Source organism: Propithecus coquereli, unplaced genomic scaffold (genome assembly GCF_000956105.1).
Source record: "Propithecus coquereli isolate 6110/MARCELLA unplaced genomic scaffold, Pcoq_1.0 Scaffold1, whole genome shotgun sequence".
Lineage (NCBI taxonomy): Eukaryota > Metazoa > Chordata > Mammalia > Primates > Indriidae > Propithecus > Propithecus coquereli.
The window spans coordinates 4399954-4415258 of NW_012133857.1; the positions used below are offsets into that span (position 1 = coordinate 4399954).

General features: G+C 42.5%; 1 protein-coding gene across 1 annotated transcript; it reads left to right on the forward strand.

Annotated features, from left to right (window-relative positions):
- The first annotated feature begins 982 nt into the window (after window positions 1–982).
- On the forward strand, window positions 983–10466 carry ZNF621 (zinc finger protein 621). The gene is made up of 5 exons (XM_012650365.1): window positions 983–1046; window positions 1523–1600; window positions 7202–7328; window positions 7876–7980; window positions 9328–10466. The coding sequence occupies exons 2-5, from the start codon at window positions 1577–1579 to the stop codon at window positions 10383–10385; spliced, it is 1314 nt and encodes a 437-aa protein (XP_012505819.1). The 5' UTR covers window positions 983–1046; window positions 1523–1576; the 3' UTR covers window positions 10386–10466.
- The last annotated feature ends 4839 nt before the right edge of the window (window positions 10467–15305 follow it).

Here is a 15305-nt window from a genome sequence, read left to right on the forward strand (position 1 = left end):
TTTATTTGTGGAGGTATGATTTTTTTTTCTAAGCCCGTGTTACCATTTAAGTTATTTAAGCACCTGTTACTGGGCAGAAAAATAGCTCTAACTATGAATTTTTGTAATTTATTGGAAAAAGCTAAGTACAGGACATTTAGGGTGTCCTGTCAAAGTCAATACAAGACAAAAATCCTTTAATATAGCACATACCCTGTGTATACAGAATGCTGGGCAACCTTAATCACCGTTATTTTGGTTGCTAAATGAATCTGTCCCCAAAGGTCCCACGCACGTCGTAAGTCCTAGGAAGGGAGAGGGCTAAAAGGGCAGGAAACCATGGTTTTCCTGAAGGCTGCCCAGCCCAGAACCCAAGCAGCGTCCTTGGTTTGGGCTTCTTAGAGATGACACACAGGCGCCATTCTCCCACACCTGCACAGCCTCAAGTGACCAGCGGAGTTAAGGCGGCCGGCAGCTGAGGGGCTGTGCGTTAACTGGGATCCCACCTGTGCCTAGAGGCCGAGGTCTGGGTAGAGCCAGGCTGCACCAGTGCTGTGCCTCCCCAGCCCGAAGTTGTACCAACGGCTGTCGCAGGAGGCAGCACGAGCTGAGAAAGCGCCGCAACCCAAAGGCCGCCGTAGCAGCCCGCCGCTTCCGCCCGGTGGGGCGAGTCACGTGGGACCGGGCCGCGGGGACCACCGAGATGGGCGGCCTCCGGGGGGCCTAGAGGGACCCTGGTCGCGCGCCCGCCCTTCCGGATCGGCGGTAGTTACCCAGCTTCCCGGTGTTCGGAGAGGAAGAGCGTGGGTATTAGCGAGTTCTGTGTGCTAGGTCCGACCGGTGCTGGGTTCCTCGCCGTACCTGGCGGCTAGTCAGCCCCCCTTCCCCTGAACTTTATCCTAATGGCGGCCCGCCCCTTCCTCGCCCGGAGCTCGGGAATCTGGGCCTCGCCGAAGCCGCCCGAGGTGGCTGCGCGGCCTTCTAGAGCCCAGGTCCAGCCCCTTGCCACCGCGGCGTGATCTTCTTTTCTGCCCTAAAGAACTTGTTGCGACAGTCTCCTGCGCCCGGTACTGACGTTTCTGATGTTTGGGGTCTCCCGCTTTCCTGGGTGCAGTGTTTGTTAAGACTCCTTTTGGGTTGAGTCTCTGGTCGGCGTCACCCACTGAGACACTGAATATTTTACTCTCAGTACGCATTCAGCTACTTCTGTTCCTCCTCTCCAGAGACACTTATTTTGGGGTCAATGCTATGGTCCCTGTAAGCATTCTGTAAAAACTCTTCCCATTTGTACAGACCCAACACCGTAAGGACAGGGTACTTTTATCCCTCAGTCTCCTCTGTTTGAACGTGGTCAGAATGTCCTTGGGGCTGAGCAGGCAGAACAATTACAAAGGACACTGGGGGAGCTGTCAGTGTAAGAACAGCCAGGGGGTGCCTAAGGAGTCTCCGTCCAGTGCAGGAAATGTGGACACTGGGAGGTTGCTGTGGGTGATGTAGGGCAAGGTCCATAGCACTCATGGCTCTTCTTCTGTTATCTCCTAAGGATCTTGCTTTTCCAAACCCAGAAGCCAGTGCATGAAGCCAGGGGACATCAGCCATGCTCCGAACAACTTGGCCTCAGGTGAGCTGAGCTTCCTTTCAGTCTTTTTTTTACTTGCATTGGCTAATAGGAAAGGCCGAAGGAGGCCTAACTTGACCAGGCTGTGGTTTCTCTTTTGAGTCTGACCCTACGGTTATGGCTGATGTAAGTATATGGTAGGGGAAACAAAAGTTTTGTGTTTGGAGAGTGGTGGCCTTGGATGTGTAGATTTAAGTGGAAGAAAGAGAGCCCAAGCCAAGAAAGGCTTCCTGATTGTGGAAATCCAGATCATGTTCTAAAAATGAAAGTCACCTGCTGAAATCAGAGAACTTCGTCATTGAAGAGATTGTCCTGTAAATTGTGGATGTATCCCAGCGAGACCAACATTGTTCTTTCAATATATATTTTCTAAATGCTAGATGCAAAAGCCCTGAAGTGAGGGAGAAAGCTGGGTATACTCTAGAAACAGGAAGAGGTCAGAGAAAGTGGTTCAGTATGAGGTGGGAGAAGTAAGCACAGGTATTGTAGGTCATGGTGAAGACTTTGGTTTCTGTTCTAGTTCAGTGGGAAGGCACTGAAAAATTTTAAGCAGGGGGTGACGTGACTGGATTTATGTTAATATATTAAAAAGATTTTTCCAGCCTGGGAAATTGTTATGGAAGGGAGTGAGTCAATTAAGAGAATATTGCAGTCCAGGTAAGATATTAAATATTCTTTTATTTATTTATTTTTAATAGTCTTTATTTTTTAGAACAGTTTTAGGTACAAAGCAAAATTGAGTGGAAGGTACAGAGATTTCTCATATACTCCCTGCCCCTACATACTCATTTACAAATTCTGATACAAGTTCAGATACAAGTACTGGTATCAACACTATGCCAGTGTCTTTAAAAGAATGGAGATGCTTTCCTTCTTTCCATATTCTTTGATATGTCCTAAATAGCACATGAGGTTTGATTTTTTGAAAATAACTCACCCCTGAAACAATTTAAAACTGGCACTTTTTAAAAAATAGATTTTATTTTTAGAGCAATTTTAGCTTCATAGCAAAATTGGGCAGAAAGCACAAAGAGTTCCTTCCCATATACCTCCTGCCATCACACAATGCATGGCCTCCCCCACTGTGAAGATCCTGCACTATTGTGGTACATTTATTACAAGGAATGAACCTATGTTGACATGTCATCATCATCCAAAGTCCATAGTTTACATTAGGGTTCTCTCTTGGTGTTGTCCATTCTACGGGTTTGGACAAATGTGTAATGACGTGTATCCGCCATTATAGTACCATACAGAATAGTTTCACTGCCCTAAAAATCCTTGTGCTCCTCCTATTCATCCCTCTCTCCCTCCCCCTTAACTCCTGACAACCATAGCTTGATTTTTTTACTCTCTCCATAGTTGCCTTTACCAGAATGCCATAATAACTGGAATCACACAGTGTGTAGCCTTTTCAGATTGGCTTCTTTTGGTTATATGCATTTAAGTTTCCTTCATGTCTTTTCATGGTTTGATAGCTCATTTTGTTTTAGCACTGAATAACATTCCATTACTACGTGGATGTACCACAGTTTATCCATTCTGTCCATACTGAAGGACATCTTGGTTACTTCCAAGTTTTGGCACTGAACTGCTATAAATGTCCATGTGCAGGTTTTTGGGCAGACAAAAGTTTTCAGTTCCTTTGGTTAAATACCAAAGAGCGTGATTGCTGGATTGTATGGTAAGAGTACGTTTAGTTTTGTAAGAAATTGCCCCAAACTGTCTTTCAAAGTGGCTGTACCATTTTGTCTTCCTGCCAGCAATGAATGAGAGTTCCTATTGCTCCACATCCTTGCTCACATTTGATGTTGTCAGTGTTTTGGATTTTGGCCATTCTAATAAGTGTGTAGTGGTAGCTGGTTGTTTTTATTTGCAATTCCCTATGACATAGAATCTTGAGCATCTTTTCATATGCCTATTTGCCGTCTGTATATTCTTTGTTGAGGTGTCTGTTCAGGTCTTTTGCTCATTTTTTAATTGGGTTGTTTGTAGAGTTCTTTGTATATTTTGGATAACAGCTCTTTATCAGATATGTCTCTAGCAAATATTTTCTCCCAGTCTGTGGCACGTCTTCTCCTTTTGTTCCTGTATTATTCTTTTAAAGTATAGTTTAATTCTCCCTCATCTTTTTTCTTTTGTTTTTTTTCTTAAACATTGTTGGCTAGTCTTTCACATATACTTTTTCAGATGATCGAAATGATCACCTACCCCTGCACAAATCTCATGGATTTTCTTTGGTGGTGATGGAGGGGTGGATTTTATTGAATTCATAGGTAAATTTGGAGATAATTGACTTCTTTAGAAATTTGATTCTTCCCATTCAGAAACACTGTATGTTCCAATATATTCAGTTCTTTTTTTATGTATCTTAGTAAACATTTAGTTTTCTTCCATTTTGGTTTTACACATTTCTGTTAGGCCTATTCTTAGCTATTTTTGTATGAATGACATCTTATTTTCTCTCATTATATTTTCCAATTGTTTATGATAGTATTTAGGAAAGCTAATAATTTTGGTTTACTTCTCTTATATCTAGATAACTTAGTGAATTGCTTTGTCCATTCTAAATGTTTTCAGTTTATTTTCTTGGGTCTTAGATATCTTTGGGCAGACAGTTATTTCATCTTCAAGCAAAGATATTTATGTTCATTCCTTTCCTATATTTATGCTCTTTTTCCTGTCTTTTGCAGAAAATAGAACCTCAGCTTATGGTAAATTATCAGCCATCAACTTTAATAGATATGCTTTGGCATTTCATTGTTAAGGTGGTGTTTGCTGTTGGTTTCTCACCCGCCTCATAAATTTAAAAAAAAATGTGTTTATGGTCAAACCATTTTAGAAATTAATTCTTTTAGCAAATGTATATTAAGCATCTAGTACATGTCAGGCACTGTACTGTGTAAACTGTACAGTGTTTACTGTAGTGTACACTGTTTACTGTAGTAAACCAGTCACGAGCAAAACAGAATCCTTGCCTCATGGACTTACATTCCGGAGGGAGGTAGGCAGTGTGTAGTAATACACACTGATGAGTAATATTGTGGAGAAAAATAAAATGTGGCGAGGTATATAAGGACCATCCACCGAAAGAACAAAAAGATATCCAAAACCCAACTACCTTAAAACAGTCAATTTTTCCTTTCATATTATGCATTTTTTTAGGACTCATGAAACTTGAGGACATTTGATGGCAGGCAAGAAGGACAGTTTGGGGAGGAAGGGATTGATGGTGGTAGGCTGGGAGAAGAAAGTTGTGAGAGAAGCTCTGGAGATGTTAGGGAGTGAGGTTGGACTTGCTGTAAGAGGAGGTGACATTTGGTTTTACCTGCGAGCCTGTGGCTGCTGTCTCTAGAAGCCCTTAATGCTTGTTGTTGAAGCAGTAATTACAGGACAACATGATTCAGTCTGCTGTTTGGATTTTTGGCTCACACCATTTTGGGGGGCCCTCTACACCTCATCATTGCCCAATTTAAAGGCTAGCTCTCCCTTTAGGAGCAACTAAATTTGGTCTTTTCCTTTCGTTATCTCCTTTAGATCTGAGTTCCCAAGTTGCTCTTGTTTTGAAGGGACCCCTCTTGTAAGGACCTATGTGTAGAGGCAGTGGAGCTGCTGTGAGCTGTTTGAGTTGCCAGAATTCATCTTTGGTGTGTGTGTCTTCCCTCCTTCCTTTAAGAGCATTTGTAGCCACATTCCCTTCTCCCTGTTCCCCTGTGCTAACTCTAGGACACAGGCTGCTTTAGGGGTTACTGGGAGTCAGAATGTGACATGCTAGAGTTAGGTGGTTGCTTGTAGCCCCTATTGGTAAGTAATTTCATTTTCTGTGGCTGAAAAGAACAAGGCTGACTGCATAGGGTAGGTAGTGAATCTCCTGGGAGGTGGAAGCATCTGTGGGGGCAGCAAGGCAAGAAGGTGCGCAAGTCATGAAACCCCCTCCAAGGTAAGAACCTAGTCTTTGTGGTCTGCTGCACTATCCTGACTGTAGAAGCAGAGAAAGTAGCCAGCAGACACCATCTCGAGTGCTCTGGGGCCTCATGGATTCAGATTCCGAGGCTCTGGTTTCCAGCGTGGGGTGCACAGTTTTGAAAGAGCTGCCCACCAATCTAAATTGAGGGAGGGGTCCCATGTGGCCTGGAGGCAGTATGGTAAAGATGGATTGAATGGTGATTTGGAGAGTTGGAGAGTTTGAGAAGCTGCTCTCCAGAGATGGGGCAGCACCAAGTTATGATGAAGTTCAGGGATTAGCCATGTTTCTGGAGAAGTTTGTGAGCCCAGTGTGGGAGACAGCTTGGTATGTGAATGGAGCCCACGTTTGTTGTTGGACAGATCTGGGTTGAAGTCCCAACTCTACCACTTTTTGGCTGTGTAATCTCTGGCAAAGTAATTAATCTTCTTTTTTTTTTTTTTTTGAGACAGGATCTTGCTCTGTCACCCAGGTTGGAGTGCAGTGGTGTGATCACAGCTCACTGAATTCCTGGGCTCAAGTGATCTTCCTGCCTCAGCTTCTTGAGTAATTGGGACAACAAGGCGTGCTGGCTAATTTTTTTATTTTTAGTTTTTGTAGAGACAAGATCTTACTATGTTGCCCAGGCTGGTTTTAGTCCTCCTGCCTTGGTCTCCCAAAGCTCTGGGCTTATGGGCATGAGCCACTGTGCTTGGCCCAATTAATCTTTTGAGCCTTAGTTGTATCACTTGAAAAATAGGAGCAATAATTCTTATTTCACATATGTGTTGTAATGATTCAATGAAATACAAGATTTAAAATTTCCCCCTGAGAGCCTGGTGCACAGGGGCTAATCTACAAGTATTATTTGCCTTCACTCTTGGGAAGATGGAGATGGCCCCATGGCAAGTCAGAGAGGGGCATACCTAGTGAAGAAGACGGCCTTGGTGGGTGTGATGGAGTTCAGAAGACTGGGGGATGGATCTGTGCCCAGGGACAGGGCACTCCCAACCTGTCTCTGAAAACAGGTGGTTCAGAGAAGAGGGCCAGAACAGACAGGCTGCAGGGTTCTTTCAACAGAGCCAGCTTTCTGATAAGGCAGAAAGGTAAAAAAAAGAAATTTGCAAAATACTGGGGATGTTTCTATGTGCTCCTTTGACGTCATGGGTGATGTTGAGGAAGATCAAAGAGAAGATAGGTGCGGGGAACAAATGGGGGCTGTGTGTGTGCACTTTGGATGTGTGGAGACAGGGTGAGTGGCAGCTGTCTGATGTGACCGGGGCATAGAAAATAAAGTGATAGAATTAGGGAGTATGCATGAGGGTAGGAGGTGCCAGAGGGGCAGATCTGTGAAGCCAGGAACATAGGGGTTGATGCAGTTACCAGGGAGAGAGTACCTGGATGCCAGTCTACAAGTTTGGGATAGCAGTTCGGGGCCCCAGAGGTGTGCATATGGGAGAATGGTAGGGTTCCCCATTTGAAAGTGGGAACACTGGCTGAGAGCTGGCCCTTGGCTGGGGTACTAGGTGCTATTCTTGCTAGAGGAGACTTTCCGTGGGGGCTCAGAGTTGAAAACCCAGGCAGGTTTATCCCTTCCCTGCAGCTCAGGCTGCCCTCTTCTGCTTCTCATTCAGAGCTTGAGCAGAAACCTGTTGTTTCAGGAGCCAGTGACCTTTGAGGATGTGGCGGTGTACTTCACCCAGAATCAATGGGCTAGTCTGGACTCTGCACAGAGGGCCCTGTACAGGGAGGTGATGCTGGAGAATTACGCAAATGTGGCTTCCCTGGGTAAGGTCTCTCTGTGGTAGTTTAATGTCTTCCTCAGATGTTTTGCGGATTCTAGTAACCCTTAGATTTGATGCCTCCAGAAGAGAGTCCTGCAGTCACCAGCCTGGGGAGATACTGGATAGGGAAATCCCTGGTTCCCTTTGGTTTTGAACCTGGACTTCCATGTACCCCAGGGAAGGGTGTGGTTTTGGGTCCTGAGGGAAAGGACTCTTACTGGCCTTCTAGGTGAGCCCTTCCAGTTTTCTGGGGATGTTGGCCCACCCCTTTGGGGAGGGGTCTTCCAGGGGAGCAGTACGTATATTGTTCCTGAGGGAGTTTCCCTCTTCTAAGTCAGGGGCAGATTGCAAGGTTTCTTTCTGAGGAGAATTCTATCTTCCGGGCTTCATTGTGGAGCATAGTTTGGACACTTTCCTTAGAACACCCTTGGTCTCCTGGGTGTTCTGTTTTTCTCTCAACTAGCCCAATGGAGGGTGGGCTGAGAGAGGTCTCAGGAATAGCCCTGGATGTCTCCCTTCAATTTGTCTGTCTTTTTTTCTTGCTGAATTAGCATTTCCGTTTCTCAAACCTGTTCTGATCTCCCAGCTGGAGAAAGGGGAAGCACCATGGGGCCCAGATCCCTGGGACACAGAGATTCTGAGAGGCATCAGTCCAGGTGAGTAAAAGAATCCAGCCATTGTGTTTCTTCTTTGGTATTCCTGGTTACTATGTAAGAAGTATTTCTTCTGCTGTAGGGAACAAAACTCCCTGGCATTTACAAGGCATTCCTACCTCGATCCTGGAAAGACCACTTATAGGAGTGCGTGTCCCCACGCTGTCTGCACATTGATGTCGCTGTCCTCCTAAGCAGAAAACTGTGACTCAGTAGCTCCTAAACCACTTCTTTTCTCACTTACCAGTGGAAAATTTTAATTTTGTGTCATTTTTCATTGCAAAGAAACGGGGTTTCAGCCAACTTTAAGGAAAATGTGATTCTATGAGTTGAACTGATTTATTTGTGCTATAGCTATGAATTACTGTTAGGCCTTCAGCAATGAAAAGAGTGACTTTAATTTGCCCTTTTGGTATCTAAGTCACTGAAATGTTCCATTTGCCATAGTCTTTATGTCTTTATTGTATTTGTCATAGATGGGACTGTAGAAGAAAAGGCTAGGAATATTCTCCCACCGTAGTCCCAACACACACACACACACACACACACACACACACACACGAAAAAGAGAGCACCTAAAATTAACCTGAGCTGGCTTTCCAGTCCTGGAAGATTTCGATTACTTGGATTTCCTTTTCTTTTGGAAGAAAGTTTCCAAGCCTTACTTCTCACACACACTGATTTTGTGTGTAGTGGTTCCTTTAGCAGTGGTACCACAGTGACCTACAGCTCTCTGGTCCAACTTCTATTCCAGCTGACTGTCTGAAAAATCATTTTTTAATCACAGCATATTATGTGGAATGTTTAAAAATAGAATTATTAGGATAGTATTTTGAATTTGGGGTGGTTTCCTGGGTCACAGGCATTGGGATCCATTTTTTTTGTTTTGTGTTTCTCAGCTTGTGAGACCTCCTACAATGCTAGAGCTGTTCCTCTACTCTTCCCAGTCTTTTATCTCTTTTGCCTCTTCTGGGTCTTGTCTCTTTCTCTTTTAAATTTTTTCTACTTCTTGCTGTTCTTTCTTACCTCACTCTTTCTTTCTTCCTCCTCCCTCGTTTCCTTCTCATTCTTGAGGTTCTCCTTCTTCCCGTCTCACCTACCTTAGTTCATTTCCTAGCCTTCCTTACAGGGGCACTCCTGGCTGTCTTCCTTGGTCTATTTCTGTGTCTTCAGTTTTCCAGTTGTATCTCACTATTTTTCTTTGTTTCTCTTATCCTCCTTTATGGATGTTTATAGCCATTCCATGGGTATATTTTTAAAAATTACATTCTACAACAGAAAATTAGGACCACTAAATTCTGTTTTCCTTTTAGTTCAGTAACTAGGAACATTTGTGGTTTCTCTGGTCAGGTGGTGCTTCCTGGATCGTGAATGAAGAGCCAATTATAAAGCAGGAAGCCTCTGAAGAAACAGAGTTGCACAGAATGCCAGTAGGAGGACTTTGCAGAAAGGGTTCTCAGCACTTTGATTTGAAAAGCAAGGCAGTGAGGCAGACTTTTAGTCTAAATCCAAATCTGATACTTCGAGGTGGAATGAAGTTCTATGAATGTAAAGAATGTGGGAAGATCTTCAGATATAACTCAAAGCTTATTCGGCACCAGATGAGTCATACTGGAGAAAAGCCCTTTAAATGTAAGGAATGTGGCAAAGCTTTCAAGTCCAGCTACGACTGTATCGTACATGAGAAAAACCACATCGGAGAAGGGCCTTATGAATGTAAGGAGTGTGGCAAAGGTTTGAGTTCCAACACAGCGTTGACTCAGCATCAGAGGATCCACACTGGAGAGAAACCGTATGAATGTAAGGAGTGTGGAAAGGCTTTCCGTAGGAGTGCGGCATACCTTCAGCATCAGAGATTACACACAGGGGAGAAACTCTATAAATGTAAGGAATGTTGGAAGGCTTTTGGTTGTAGGTCACTTTTTATCGTCCATCAGAGAATACATACTGGAGAGAAACCCTACCAATGTAAGGAGTGTGGCAAAGCCTTCACTCAGAAAATAGCCTCCATACAGCACCAGAGAGTCCACACTGGGGAGAAGCCTTATGAATGTAAGGTGTGTGGGAAAGCCTTCAAATGGTATGGAAGTTTTGTTCAGCATCAGAAATTGCACCCTGTGGAGAAGAAGCCTGTCAAGGTTCTTGGGCCATCTCTGGTCAGTCCCCAATGCCCCTCTTCAGCCTTATCTCCTGTTCTTCTCCAGGGGTCATGCTCCGTTCCAGCCATGGCTGTGCCTTCACTGACCTTTCCACATGCTGTGCTCATTCCTACCTCTGGGCCTTTGTTCATGCTGCTGCCTACATCTGGAATACCTTCTTCACCTGCCCAAATAGTACATGTCTTCCAGGGTTATACTCCCACTGTGAAGCCTGCCCCGATTATTCTGACCCCTTCTCACCCCTCATGAGCTTTATCTTGGCACTCCCATGTCTCCTACCCTACAAATCTTCAACCTAATTTGAGTTTCATTTGTGTTTTTCCCCCACCTTAAATTTGTTACAACTCTTTCGGCATAAACTTCATTGTAATCTATATATATTTAAAGATTGCGTTTATATAATATATTCCCTTCTTCTCAGAAAATGGAAATACTTAACCTTTGCATCCGTTTCAGGCTTGAGCAACAGTGGCTGTATCTGCATCATAGGGTTGCTGGTGTTAGAAGTGCTGAGAGGACACTTTAATGTGTTAGGGAATTTTGGGAAAGAGGATACCCCTGGACTAGGACATTGTGATTAGAGAGAAGCAGCCTGGGAGAAACAGCAAGACCTGTGGGAGTAGAGAATTGGAATAAGTTTCCAACAGTGGACTTTAGAAATTAATGCAGATTGTTTAGTGAGCCAATGGCTAGGTGGTATGTTAATACAGTTGAAGTTGTGTTGCCCTTGGCATGGATCATTGAGGATCCCATACATCTATGCAAAAGATAATGTGAAATAAACAGTAAAAGAAAAAAGTGTGTTGATAGCAATCATTTACGTGACTGATAGCAATCACATTCAGTCACGTCTTTAAACATGAAAGGGTTTTTTTCTTGAGTTTTGTTCTTGATATCTAGATGGTTCCTTTAACTTTTGTTTCCTAAGTAAATACACACAAAGGCATTCATCTTTGTGGCATCTGTTGTGTACATTTTTCTTCGTGGGCATTCTGGTTTTCTTTTTGGGAGCACTGGCTTTTGTATTTCCTCCAGATAGCCTGAATTGTAAACATGAATTTGGTGAATTACTAAACAAAGAAAAGCTATGTTGTAAAGCCAACTTGGGGGAAATATGAATAAGCCTCCTAACTGATTTTTAGAAATAAAGTGGGACAGTGGTTAGGCTTATGTGGTGGGTTAGCGAAGTGGAATTTTTGGGTTGCTCTTGGTATTGGCTTTTACAACTGTGCAAAAGATGATGTGAAGGAGTTACTAGAAAAAACTTGAACTATGCATTTATTAGCACTAATATAAATGTAAGTCCTAAACATTGATGGAAGGGTCCGTACATTTTTTTTCTCCTGTGCTGCTGTTGCCAGCTAGATGTTTCTCTATAGCAATTAATAAAAAAACCTTTACATTCTTGGTTTTTAAATTTTACTATATGTCTGAGTTACCTGGTGTGCTTATAAAACAGTAGTTTTCTGGCCTAACTTTCAGAAATTCTGATTTTGGATATCTGTGGCCAGATCTTTAGTGTGGACCATACTTTGAGAGATACGCTTTAAACAGAAAAGGCCTGTGGGCTGTTGGGAAGCATACGCTGATAAAGGGTTTGGGAGGGACCATGGATCTTTAGGAGAGAGACCTCTAAAAGTAGTTTGGGTGGTATCAATTTAGAAAAGGAGAGAAAAGCAAGTGCAATATGGCATGTCAGGAAAGAGCAAAGGGGCAGAGATCTGATGTGACCTGTGAAGAGTTCTTCAGGTGTCTCCACTGTTAGAGGTTTGTAGGGGTTGACGTTGGCTACCTGTTGCTTGTTGGCTGAAATAATGAAGAATTTTTTTTCATTATAAAGTTAGTACACTTCAAAATAACTATTGGGTTAAAGAGTACAAAATAGATGCTAGAGATGATTTAGAACTGAACAACAGTAAGAATAGGACATAACAGAGTCTCTGGGGTGTGGCAAAAGGTGGTATTCAGAGGAATATTTACAATCTTGGATGCATTCTTCAATAAGAGTTTAAAAGCTTAATATCGGAAGCTGGAGGTGGTGCTTGGTGGTGGGAAACAAAATAAAAATTAACCAAAAATTAAACAAAGCAAAGAAACAAACCCCCAAATCCTAAAATAAACTTAGCAGAAATAAGATATCCAGTAGGGCTTTTGGGAAAGATGCTGGTTGAATAGTGGATTAGCCTTCACGTCCTCCTGAAACCCCACTAAAACAGGTAAAGGGGTTAAAGATGAAAAGGAATAAACTCACAAGGTCAGCAAAAGTAAGATGATAATATTTTGGAAGCTAGGAAGCAGGTGAAAGAGTTCAAACTTTTAGCAGACCTGAGAACGATGAATCCTAAACTATATTGGAGGACACTGAGCAGCCATCCTATATGGCAGCATTCCCAAAAAGGCTTAATAATTGTGGATTCAGGTATCTCTGGGAAGTAGGGGATGCTAGAGGGACTAAGAACAGGAGACTTGGCCAAAAGTCTTTAGAAACCACTTAGATTCTCAAGTTGCTTCCTCTGTCTCCATTCTCTGGAGCAGTAAAATAGAAATTTTGGAGGTTTTGGGGTACCACTCTGAAGCTTAGGTCCTTCTCCCTCACCCTCTAATCTTCTACCCCTGCATCTATCCAGAACACTGCCAACTAGACTTAGGCGCCTTCTAGGCTGGAAATTAGAAGAACTTGCTTTGGGGAATCTGATCAAGTCAAAAGAAAAGGCCAATGATACTAAAATCTCAGATTCACCCAATGAAATGGTTTTACTGAGAAGTTCCAGCTGTGCACACAGAGCTTCCAGGCAGCTTTTAAATGCTTCTTTCTTAGATATGAACAAATAGCTGAGGATATGAAAGAGGCTGAAGCAAGCAAAAAAAAGAAAAAAAAAACCCACTTGAAAGAAACAGTATGCAAGAAGAAGAAAACTTAATATCCTAGAATTAGTGAAGATATTTGCATCCCTGAAATGATAGCATGCTATAAAAAAGGAAAATTCATAGGAGAAAAAGAACTCTAGAAAACTAGAAGTTCATATCAGAAATGAGACACTCAGTATAAGGATTGGAAAACAAAGTCAAGGGAATCACCCAGAAAGTATAATTTTGAGTTGAAAGCAAAAGGAGGTCTAGTATATGTGGTCTGACAGCTGAATAGGCATTAAAAAGAGAGAAATGTAGAAATTGGAGAGGAGGAAATCATCAAAGTAACTGTTCAAGGAGATTTCCCAGAATTGAAGGCAAGGGCTCCATGCCTTCATCAGCACGTGTTAAGAGGAAGCCCCAGGTGCTTGGAGAAAAGCTACCTCTCCTCAGGCCTCTACAGGCAGGGATGAAGAGGGGAGCTCCAAACCATGCCCTTTCACGTTATCCTCCAGTCAGCCTTCCCACCATTGAGACTGCGAGAACAATCTCCACATGCCCTTTTGTTCATCTCAGGCACCACAAGGAGCCCTGAACTCCCAGGATAACCCCCATCTCCTGCCAATTTAATCCCCTGCATCTCTCTACATTCTCCTTTCTGTCTTCATCTGTTACCTCTCTCCAATTCCTGGCAACTTTTCATTTCAGCTCTCTGCCACTGACAATCCATTGCTAACAAAATTCCCTGTATCCTCAACATTGTGATCATTGCCCTTCTTCCTCTAATCAAAACCTGCCCATCCCTTGAAGATACTGCTTCCCCAGAACTCTCTGAAATTGTGGTTATTTTTCTTCACACTCCTAAGTATCAGATGTCTTGGATCCTCTTTGTTTCTCTTTGCCAGTTCTTGACCATTCTTTCCTTTCCTGAAAGCCTCCGCCTTGGAATCTTCATACCATCAGGCTGCCCTGGCTAACCTGTGGGTCACACCCCCTCATTCCTTGAAGGTTTCCCCTCAGGCCTACTGTCAATCTCTTCATTTCCCTTACCTTTTTTTTTTTTTTAAAACAACTCCATGTTTTGCTTTTTTGATATTATATGATAAACATTGGCTTATGTTTATACATGGAATAATAGTTTAATTGATGCCTAATATAACTACTTAAGAGAATCATGTTTTTAATCATTTCTCTGTTTTGACATTGTTTATTGATATCCTAATGTCAGTATCTTCTTTTTCAGTGAATTATAACAAAAAGGGAAATGATTTTAACACAAGACACTTTTAAGACTTATAATACCTATAACACACATAACTGTAATAAATTTCCCCAAAGTGAGAACCATCTATAATCTTACCAACAGTACAAATATTCCAGGTTTATCATGACACTGGCTTGAGTAATAATCTTTAAAAATTTTTTTTCTGTCTTATAAGATATACTTCAAAATTGCTGCAGTTTGCATCTCTTTCACTATAACTAAATATGAGCTTTGCTCCTGTTCTTGTTTTTTTTGCTATCCTTTTTTGTTAAATCTGAAATAAAATATAAAACCAGATTTGGCAACATTTTTATCGACAGTTAAAATAGGTTAAAACCTATACCATCTGAAAAGATTGTTCAAATTTATAAGAAAAAGATAAAGCTCCCCCTTATCTTTCTTGAGATATATTTAAAATAAAATTGTATATATTCAACGTAACACTTCTGTCTTACTTCTTGGTGATTTCAATAGATGATCTGTCCAATATCTCACTCTCTTTTTTTTTTTTTTTTCAGAGTCTCACTGTGTTGCTCTTGGTAGAGTGCAATGATGTCATCGTAGCTCACTGAGCCTCAAACTCCTGGGCTCAAGCCATCCTTCTGCCTCAGCCTCCTGAGTAGCTGGGACTACAGACATGCACCACCATGCCCGGCTAATTTTTTCTATGTATTTTTTTTTAGTTGTCCGATTAATTTCTTTCCATTTTTAGTAGAGACGGGGTCTCGCTCTTGCTCAGGCTGGTTTTGAACTCCTGAGCTCAAACAATCCACCAGCCTCGGCCTCCCAGAGAGCTAGGATTACAGGCGTGAGCCACCACGCCCAGCCTCTCGCTTTCTTATTTCATTTTTGGTCTTTCATATTACCTCAGCCACTCCTTTGATCATATCCTAGATCTCGTTATTACCAAACACTTCACCACCCTGTGATGCCACCACTTTAAATATCTTGCTCTATCACCCGTCTTTCCAATTTATTCCGTTTAGAGTCCTGATGCTAAAAGTCCTTCACTTCCATTGTTCCTCCTTTTTTGCTTCCCGTGTGCTTGTCCTACG